The 11,011-nt window shown below is 46.0% G+C and overlaps 1 protein-coding gene across 9 annotated transcripts in view; it reads right to left on the bottom strand.

Moving 5' to 3' along the window:
• Positions 1–11,011, bottom strand: part of DTNA (dystrobrevin alpha) — a 281,234-nt gene that overhangs the window by 114,339 nt on the left and 155,884 nt on the right. For all 9 annotated transcript variants that reach the window (XM_015425451.1, XM_015425450.1, XM_015425452.1 and 6 more), the window contains one exon: positions 3,573–3,786. In XM_015425451.1, the coding sequence (XP_015280937.1) occupies positions 3,573–3,786 (214 nt within the window). The remainder of the gene's footprint in view (positions 1–3,572; positions 3,787–11,011) is intronic.

The following is an 11,011-nucleotide window of genomic DNA, read 5'->3' as shown; positions in this document are numbered from 1 at the left end:
GAATGCCCATGCTTTGTGCACCACCCCCATGCCTTTCTCCAGCAGCGTTAGGTGGAAGGCAGTGGAAGGCAGTGGAAGGGTGCGAGTGCAGGCAGGAGAGGAGATGCATGAGTAGCGGAGTAAGCAGCAGAGGGACTAGCCAGAAGTCATGGGTGCTGGCAGCTGACCCATCTCAGGGTACGCTGACGCCAACCCTGCCACTAAATACAAGTACAAAAGTCTGAGATAAGCTACACTGATCTGATGAGAAAAGTAATGCATATAACATGTGAAGAAACACATTTTTGGTTATAGATAATACATTAAAATTATGATGAAAGGGGTGAAAGGGAAAATATTCTCTGTCCTATACATTATGAACTACATGATTGTCTTTGACAAATGTAATTATGTTGTATAAGCTTTCTCCCCTTTTCTTTTCTGTACGCCCACTGTTTTCTTAAAATGAAAAAAAAGAAAAATGCATTTTTAGGTGGTGGTCTGAGTTTTTAAAAGCTTTTCTCTCTGGGCAGAAAACAGGCTGGAAAGAGAAAGTCAGTTCAGTTGCTTTCCAGCCTCACCTCATCCACCTTTTTAGAAATGCTAATAGGTCTAGCAAGAGACAATGGGATGGTAAAGATCCCCACCACCACCAAGCGGGGAACAGAGATTTGGAGGAATTAAGACTAGAAAGACTTCAGGAAGAAACCCCTGGAGACTTCAGGAAAAGCTTCTTTCACCCAGCCTGACCTGGTTAGTGGGTGGGGAAAAGAGAGATGATAAAAGTTCTGGGAGCAAGGAGGAACGGCTTTTTGGTGCTGATTCCATCAAAGCAGACAGAACTCTTAACTGAGGTCTGGAGGAGGCAGCTATTGCCATGTGCTGGCCTGCACATATGAAGGAGGCTTGAAGGGACTCCTATAAAAAATCTGTTAACTTTCGAAACTAAGGAGCCTGCTTTATAATTAACAACTGATATTTATATTTATATTTAACAACTTTATATTTAACAACTGATGTATAGAGGGAGGGGGAGAGGAATTGCATTTTACTCTTTCCTTTTGAATCCCTTGCTCAGTCTGGTGCTGTGCTAAAAGTATGCTTGTGAACACTTTCTTTTTAATAAATGCTTTATAACTTTTGATCCTGGTAGTGGTTCTCTGTGCTACACAGACCTCCACTGTCTTGGACACGTTATTTTAAAAGGAGTGCCAGGAGGAAGGGGAGGGCAGTCAGTTGGCAAGCGGCTACTCTCCTAGTGGTGCACAAGGCAGCAAGCTGTCCCCGTGGTAACCAGACTCTGATTCACACAGTAAAATCCAGCTGGAAAGTGGATTGAAAGTGGATTATTTAGTGTGTGTAATCGCAGCCTCTGGGTAGCAGGAGACACAGAGGCAAGGCCTCAGAACTTGGAAGGGAAGCTGGGAGTCCTGACCTTCCCAGTAGGCAATTCCTACAAAGGTCAGGGGGTGGCAGTGGTTGGACACAGAGAGATAAAAGCCCCTCCAGGTGTTGGGAAAACCCAGGAGGGCAGGGTGGAACATGGCCTGCAGGCCAGAGCAGGGCTGTTCCACCACATAATATTTTTGTGGTCCCAACTGACTTAGCCATGGCAAGACCTTGACATTTTGCTGCCCTAGGTGAATATGCTATTCCTCTTCTCTTTTTCTTTCCCTTAGTGGACTGTCTGGGACTCCTCATTCATTTCACTTGGCCATACAGTTCACTGAACCTCCTTTCCAGATCTTCCATTCACTCCTCTATCATTCCAATCTCTAATTCCAAGCATTGTGTCAGAACAGATGCAACACCTCTACAGCATGAACATTTAAAAAAATTAGCATTTTAGGACGCAATCTGAGGTCTGTTTGGGTAGTGATTCAGTGTTGTGCCATTTTTTACCTAATGCAGACACATGCTGGTGACTGAACACTGTAAAGAACCATGGTGGATTAATAATATATTTTACCTTGTCATTTACAGGAACTGCACTTTACTCTCCACTTTCTCCCTCAGTGGCATGAGTCTGGGTGCATCTGTTAAGCCTTGCAGTACTGAACTCCAGAACAAAATGTACATTATGAATGATCTCCTTTTCACAGCGTTGGGCTTGCTGGGGGTGGGTTAGGGCAACTTAGTGGCAATGAGCCCAAACACGTGTCCAGGCATTTTCAATTAGCTTCCTTTCTGCTCGAGTCACGAATTCGGGGGTTTGCATGCATTAAAAAGAAACATTCGTTTTTGTGCAGCCTTTTCACAAATCATGAAGGCCACAGTTTCACAGCCTCCTGACAAGTTATCCTTGGAGATGGCAGGAGGGGTGGTTGGATGCAGGCACACTGTGCCTCTGCTGCTTTGTCATGTGGAACAGTTGCCTTCCCTCTACTCAGTGGTTACCATGGTGATTAAGCTATACTAGTTGATCTGGCTCTGAAAGGTACACAATGCCAAGCAAAAAGTCCATCAAGTGTGTATCAAGGAGGAGGCTGAGAGGGAGATGGGTAGGAAAGCAAGGAGATAAGGAAACTTGTTTTAGTGATTCTTTAGTAATGTGGATTTCCAACCAGTTCATTCTCATAATATAAAACTGTAAAGAGGTAACAGAAAATTTGCACCTGTCAAAGTATAAAGCAGATCCCAGTCAATCCAGTTTGAAATCTCAGCCTACTCAGATGCTTTCAGAAATGCCCGTAACATGATGATCAATGCTGTGCTCAGTTACCATAATTTTCATATATACACACAGAATGCCCGACTATAAGGTGACATTAGGGATGTCTCTTTGCCATAAATTCACTTTTTTAAAAAATCCAGGCATTCCAAGACAAAGTTTTAGGCATGCTTTTTTCCCCTATTGGAATCTCACAGTTTGCCATACTAACAGGAAAAAAGGGGGAAATTGCTCACAGCTGTGAAAGCTTGTATCAAAATAGAGGTTTTTCTTCAAACAATAAACCACTAACCTCATGCCACTGCCACAGAACAAACACTACTGCAGATGTTTCTACTAGCAATAATATCTGAAGAATGGAACAATTTTGCATTTTTGAAGCGTTCTACCAAACTAGACATTGCATGCACATTCATATAATGTTACCCCAATGACCTTTTTTTTAAAATCAAGAAAAGCCATTTCCAGAGAGGTGACTGCGACCAGAGAATCTCTCTCTCTCTCTGTTGCTTAACCCTTTCTTACATATCATTTGCCTCCTCCAAACTGCATCTCAGCAGTTTTTCACCTATAGGGTTCCAAATGTATGTGTCCATATCTGGAACTCTATACAAGAACAAGCTGCTGGAGGCCAGTTTGGTGGGCAAAAATGGAGGGCAGTCAGAAGCTCCTCCTCCCATTGTTCATTTCCAATTCCTTCTGCAGAAGCAGCTTCTTCTGTTTATAAAGTGCCGGTAGGGTAATGTGTCCCAAACAGGTCTTTGGTGAAGCATCATATAAATCCCCTAAATAATAAGGTCACACATGTCTGTGTAATGTCTAGTTTGGCCATATTACCCAAATCTTAATTACCTTAAGGCTAAGATGTTTTCCTATGGTAAATGAACAACACCAGTGTTTGCAGTTGTCAATACAAACTTACGGATCAAAAGCTGCCAGCAAGAAGTTGAGTAGTAAACTGATGGATTGCTCTACATTGATCTGATGGGTCGTTGGCATGCGTTTGTTGAGTTGGTAAAAAACTGTGGATAATACAGCTTCCAGTCGAGCTACGTTCAGCTCTATGTTCGGATCCAAGTTGTTCAGAGAATTTTCCCGCAGTGCTTCTATTACATTCCAAATGTCCACTAGGTGCACTGTGTATAATGCAAAAACAATAATCAGATAAATGCCCATAGAAAATAGCTCTCTACCTACAGCATTATATAAGCACACATACAGGATTGCTCAAAATTATAAAATGTTCTGCATCCCAAAAGATTATTGGGAATCATAAATAAATAAAAGGCAAAAGGGGTGTGTGTGTGTGTGCGTGTGTATAGGGCCTCCCATTTTTACATATCCTTTTGGAAAACTGAGATCTTGAAGGACACTGTGCACTTTCCTTTTGATTGGATTCAGCCCAGAGATTATAGTGGATGCAGCACTACTGTTGGAGCATGGAAGATTTGCTTTAACTTACTGTGAATCTTCCTTCTCGATAGTCCAGGAGTGGGGCAGTCCTCACTATTGGGATATAGCTCCTCCTCTCTGCAGGCAGGGTTGACTAGCTTTCACAATCCAGGAGGGGAAGGGCTTGTCCCTGGAGGCTTCAGTCCATTCCCAAACCATGACTCTCCCTCAAAAAGGTAACCAATAACTTGAAAGGAAACAGTTTTGAAACCTTTCCAAACTAACAATTAACACTAACGACAAAGGAACTTTTGGCTGAGCTAGACCAATCCTACCAGCAGCTTACAGCCCTTACCAGACCTATAGTAAGAGTGACCAACAACCTATTTCCAAACAGCAGACCCCACACGTGCTAGGAGCTATACCTGAGACAAAACCTTGAATGGGTAGGACTTCCCCACTCCTGGACCACCAAGAAGGAAGATTCATGGTAAGTGAAAACAAATCTTCCATTCTCCAGTGGTCCTAGAAGTGGGGCAGCCCACACTATTGGGACATAGAAAAGCAGTGTGCCCCAGGGTGGGAAAACCAGCTCCTTGGCATAAAGGGTGTGCTGTAAGACCCTCCTGCCAAAGGCTGCTTCTGCTGAGGCCGCTATGTCTTTTCTGTAATGTTTGATAAAAGAATATACAGACCTCCAAGTAGCACCCTATAAATTGTCTCCAAAGAAGGAAAAGATCTACAGGCTGCAGAGGTTGCTGCCCCCTAAGGGAATGGGCTGTGATGCCCTGTGGCAGATCCAGATCCACAGCTTTATATGCCAGGATGATGCACCCCCTGATCCATCTACTGAGAGTGAATGTGGATACTCTTTGTCCCAACACAGACTTCCTAAAAGACACAAATAAAGAGTCAGTCTTGTGAAACTGTTCAGTCCTATCAACATAGAAGCTTAAAGCCCTTCTTACATCAAGGCAATGCCACTCTTTCTCCTTATCGTGTTTAGGATTGGGACAAAAAGAGGGTAGAATTGCTTCTTCTGTCCTATGGAAGGTGGAATTTGCTTTTGGTATGAAAGCTGGATCAGGCTACAGCACTACCCTATCATTATGGAACACACATAGTTCTCTATCCACAGAAAGATCCCTCAGCTCAGAAACCCATCTAGCTGCTGCTGCTGGTGGTCTTAAATGATAATTCCTTGACTGGGCACAAGGCCATAGGCTCAAAGGGAACTTTGGACAGGCCTTCAGCACCAGATTCAAATTCCAAGTGGGGAAATGGTGCACCTGTGGATGGTTTAATAAGGAAGTTCCCTGCAGGAACCTCTTAATATGAGGATATTGGGTCAAGGATTTCCCTCTCCTGGTGCTCCTCACAGCTGAAATAGCCAAACTTTGCCTTTTAAGAGTGCTAGTACTAAGGTCCTTATCTAATCCCTCCTGCAGAAAGGCAAGTACATTACCAATCGGTGCTGAGAAAGGGTCCATCCCCTGTTTCTGGAACCAGGTTTGGAACACCTGCCAGGTGTTGTTATAACTTCTAATTGTGGATCCCTTTCTGGAGGCTAACATGGTCTCAATCACTTCTTCTGAGTAACCTATTTCTGCCAGTTGCTTGCATTCCACCTCCCACCTGTGAGACTTAGAAGTGCCAGCCAGGGATGTTGTGTTGCTCTCTGCAGAAGAAGATCCTCCCTCAACAGAAGCCTCAAGGGGCCATGGGAGAAAGTCTCTTCAGATCTTGGAACCATGATCTGCTTCACCAGAAAGGTGCCATCAGGACTACTTCCACTCTTTGATATATTATCTTTCAGATGACTCTCTGTATCAACTGAACTGAAGGCATACAATAGCTGTCGTGGCCATTCACAACTCAAGGGGTCTACTCCAATGGACTGAGGATTTCTTGTTCTCACCATGAAGCTTGGAACTTGCCAATTCTGATCCATGGCAAAGAGGTCCACCTGCACCTTGCCAAATTTGTGACAAACCTGGTGAAAAACATCCTTGTTCAGCTTCCATTCTGATTGGTCCAGAGGCTTTTGACTCAGCCAATCTGCTAGTGAGTTGTTTTGAGGTGACTTTCTGCCCAGTGCATTAGGGTATTTGCCTCCTCATGAAGAAACATGTATCTGGTGCCCCCTTGACTGTTCACATAGGCCTTGGGTGTCATATTGTCTGTCTGTACCAACACATGATGCCTTGAAAGGAGATCCTGGAACTCCAGCAGACTGAGTTCTGGCAGGTTGATGCTGCAAGCACCCTCCTCCTTCAATCAGGAGCCCTGTGTCATTCTTCCTAGAGAATGAGCCCCCCAACTGGTAAGACTACATCCATAGTCATCATGACTCTCATGGGTTCCCTTAGAGGGACCCCTTCCTGAAATATGCAAGGAACAGCCCACCACTTGATCTCCTGTCTTGGGGGACCAGGTAACTAAAGTATCTTGGATTTTTTGTGTGCAATCACATCCTGATATTGGAGTAGAAATCTCTGGAGTGGGCGAGTGTGAAACCTTGACCATTGAAGAACATCCTGACAGGATACCATCAGCCCCAGCAGTTTTGCCAAAGTCATGAGTTCTACATTGGGACTCTGTAGAATGTCTTGCACTGTTGCCTGAATCTTCTTCTGTCTCTAAAAAGCCAGAAAAACTCTGCCCTGGGCAGTGTCTATTAATACTCCATGGTGAAGAATCATCTGAGTTGGTTGTAGATTGCTCTTTCCCACATTGATCACAAATCCATGCTCCTGAAGGCAGGATACTGTTCGATTTACATCCTCCAGACCCTGTTGAAAAGAATGTGCCTTGATCAAAAGATTGTCCAGGTACAGAAACAGAGACACTCCCTGCATTCTCAGGTGCACTACCAGAGCTATCAAGACCTTGGTGAACACCCTGGGTGAAAACTTCAGCCCAAAAAGCAGAGCCCAATATTGAAAATGCCTTCCGTTGTACACAAAATGAAAGAAACTGCAACAGGCTTCTCTAATTGGGATATGTAAGTAGGCCTCCAAGAGACTGATATATGCCAAGAAGACTCCCTTCTGGATGGAGGCTACAATGGACCTGAAAAAGACTGAGTAGACCCCTGAGTCCCTCTTCACTTCTGGCACTGGTTCAATAGCCCCAATGTCCAGTAGATGTTGAAAGGCCTGTTTCAGGAGAAGATGCTTCTGAATGGATCGATTCCTTGGCACTTGAATGAAATTATTGGGTGAAATAGCACAGAATTCCAGGGAGTAGATTTTTGCTGCTGTGTCCAGTTCCCACTTGTCATTCATGGTGTGTTGCTAGTGGGTTGCAAACACTTGCAGACATCCCCTTACTCTTGGAGTGTCTATTGACCCAGCATAGTTATGTTCAGGATGCCTTCTTGGATCCCTTCAGATTTGATCCAGATTTGCTGAAGGGAGGTATTCTACTGTCCTCTTGCTGCTTGGACTGCGTTTTCCTTTGAAAGGCCTGGATGAACCAGCACGTGAAGAATGCTTGGACTCTCCAAAGGACTGGGAGCGGTTTCTGGGCTTGATGTCTTTTTTCCGAGAAGGTAATGCTTTTTTCTTGCCTTTGTCCTCCACCAGGTATTTGTCCATACCTTCTTCAAAGAGATTGATGCCTTTTAAATGTTTTTCATTTTCATTTTCAGCAATTAACAAATAACTTTGGCCTGAGCCAAGGGATCCACTTCCCAACTCCTCAGACAGGTATTACGTTTGGCTGCAATGCTGGAGGTCATGGCTCTGTCTGAAAGCTGAAGGGTGTCCAAGGATGCATCTGCTACAATGGCTGTGGCTAGGGCAATCTTCTTTATCTTGTCCTTGAGCTCTCTGGGAACATTACTGTTAGCCACTGCCAGGCCTGATGCCCCAGAGTACGTGGTCCTGGCAAACAAGAAGCATGCTGTAGACACCTCAAGGATGTCACAGAGACATCAAAATCTGTGTGTAGGGGTTGCTCTATCCACCTGTCACAGGGGTCCTTGGGAAAACCATCCACCTTTATTGGAAGAACCAAGGTAGAACACAGACTTGCCACTGGGTCATCAACTAGAGAAAGCTTGAATCTCTTTGCGGTTTATAGCACAAACAAGTAAAATGTAAGAGAAAATAGGATGGTTAGCCTTAGATTTCATTGGGGTCTCCCATTCAGTTTTGATCACATTGTAAAATACTGCTCAGAGTGGGATCCCTGAGGGATTAACCTCTGATTTAGGAAGAAACTTATCCAACCTGTCTGGGAAATCTGGGTCTTGTTCCTCCTTTCCCTTGGTCTTATGTGAGATTTCTAAAACATGCAGCACCTTAGGAAGCAGTTTTGCATACAAATCATGGGGAAAAACATGTGACTGCATGGTGGTTACTGCAGCCGCCTCTTCCTCCAAAGGTTTAACTTCCTCATTAGAGGATGTCTAAGTCTCCAGAGACCTCACCAGAAAGGCTTAGCAAAGGACTATGTTCCCTACTGCTTATGGAAGGGTTGTCATGCCTTTTCCATTTGGGATGGTGAGGGGAGAAGATCCACTCTCTGCTCTTCTTTCCCTGTGGGCGCTGTCCCCAGTGGGGTGCCTTCCTCTGCCTGAGGACCTGGCTGAGGAATGGCTTTGTCTGGCCTCCTGCAAGGCCTCCCTAATTTCCTTTCTCATCTCCCCTTTAATCCAGGCCAGGAGGTTTGCCTTAGCATGTTCCCTGGGGAGGTCCACGGTATGTGATCTTTCCTCCTCACTGGCCTGCAGAGACCACGGGATGGAAGCAGAAGCTGGTGAGCTGGGGAGATCCAGATCAGAGACCATGCTATCCAAGGACTGGGAGGGACCATCCTATCTAATTGCTGCCACGCCATGCCTAAAAGGAAGCCTTCCCACCAAAATAACAACAAAAAAGAATGAAAGCAAAAGCTCCCATCTGTGCCAGTTCAGGCCTCTAATAACTAGAAAGGCCTTAACGGGGTTCTGTCGAAAGATGGAGGTCAAGGCTGCTTCCCTGCAAACTCCTGGAGATGGCCCCTTCCAAGCCTCTGGGAAGCCGTGCGGAGGGCCAAGACGCTCGCACTACTAGCCTTGGCTGGGAAGAGCTGTCGGCCCAAGGGCTGGAGTCCTTGTGGAGTGCCTGAGTAGTGAGCTGTGGCACGAGAGAGACCCTGGTACTGTCTGCTTTCTGCTCCGGAGCTGTGGTCCAGAGCTGTGACGGACATGGGGCAAAGGGCCCCTTCCCTTCCCAGTGAGACTCTGTTGCTCTTCCTTAAGGTTAACTAGGATTGTTGCACTCTCTAGAGTGCTGCTGGAGATGTCCTGCTGCAAGTCAGGGCCAAAAAGACTGAAGCCTCCAGGGACAAGCCCCTCCCTTCCTGGATCGCAAAAGCTGGTTGACCCTGCCTGCGGAGAGGAGGAGCTATATCCCATTAGTGAGAACTGCCCCGCTCCTAGGACCACTGGAGAAACAAGTTATTGCATTGTTTATTGGTTGCCCCATCCTCTTGATTCTGTTTGACTCACTTTGTGTAATCTGCTTTGAATCTCAGTGAGAAAAGCAGATGATAAATAAATAAAGCACTTCTCCACTATTCCTGTTGCTTCTCCACTCCAAAATGATCCCCCCGCCAGCTTTTCCTTACAAGGAAGGGCCATCATGATTTTGCTATGCACAAACTTTGGCTTTTAGTCACATGCCAGAATCAGGGCTGGGGCTCTTTCCTTAGCTCCTATGAACTGTAGCCTAAACACAGCTACTCAAAGGACTCATTCTATCATTATAGGATAAATTATAAACAAAGAGGACCTTGCCATTTTGTTGAGATGTTCAGAGGGAAAAGTTATCATGGGACATGATTTGGACTGGTTTAAATTGTTCCTTACGTACCAGACTCAAAGAGTTTCATCAGAGACCAGTTGTCATCAGTGTGGGATTTGTCCTGTGGGGTTCCTCAGAGTGCATTCATATCCCCCATACTATTCAATCTCTATGTAAAACCGTTAAAAGCAATCCTTGGTAGTTTTGAAACCGGGTGTCAGCAATATGCTGATGACACCCAGCCCTATATTTCTCTATCTCAATGTCTGGGGTTGAGTCCCCCATGCCCAGACTCAACACTCCCCCACTCACCTTCTTGGGTCTCAGTAGTCGAGCTGGGGACAGTTGGGAGGATGGCGCCACAGACGGTGCACCACCCCACAGCTTGGAAGGAGCAATGGAGGACGGGGCAAGGCTGATGGAGACACCCTGCAAGGCACCCAATGAGGCAGCCAGGAGGGGATCCGGAAGGGAAGAATGGGCCCCAGGCACAGCAATGTCATCAGCCCATGCCGCGAGCCACATATCAGCTGTTGCCAGCAGGGAGAAGCAAAGCCGAACTCTCTCAAATCTGGGAGCAGTGTCATCGCCCTCTGCTGTTCCCCAAGACTGTCTGTCAGCTTTCAAAAAGAAAGCTGCCTGTCAGCTATTCAGGGCAGAGGTGGGGAGGAGACAGGGGAGGCCAGGCAGGGTGAATGGGGAAGGTGCCACACTCCATGGTGAGGGTACAGGCAGTGGGAGGGACCTGGAAGGAGGCTCCTGATTGGGTGCCTGACCCAGCCATTTAACAAACCTTTATGAGGTGATTGCAGGGGCTGATTTAAGTGGGAAGCTCCAAGCAGGCCAGGGAGGAAGAGCACGAGTCTCTCCCAGGAGGGATTGGATGGAGAGAAAAGCAGAGAGTCTGTAAGCAGGAGAGAGGGGCAAAGATGAACTTAACTGCCCTCCTCCTGTGACATCTGAGGCCTTCAAACTGAGCTAACTAGACTAGCAATCGAGCCCTGGCATAGCCTGACCTCCTGAACCTGGACCTGGGGGCTCCAGGACATGACACCAAAGCTCTTGGAGATATGGTAGAAGTTATCAAACACTTTTTGTCTGTTGTGGTTAAATGGCTGAGAGTGAATTAACTGTAACCAAACCCTGAAAAGACAGATCTAAGGCTGGTTGGAAAGGC

Source organism: Gekko japonicus, unplaced genomic scaffold, assembly GCF_001447785.1.
Source record: "Gekko japonicus isolate JY-2015 unplaced genomic scaffold, Gekko_japonicus_V1.1 scaffold337, whole genome shotgun sequence".
In the NCBI taxonomy this organism is placed as follows: domain Eukaryota; kingdom Metazoa; phylum Chordata; class Lepidosauria; order Squamata; family Gekkonidae; genus Gekko; species Gekko japonicus.
Note: the sequence above shows the minus strand (reverse complement) of the source record. Positions and strands in the feature narration are given on the sequence as shown.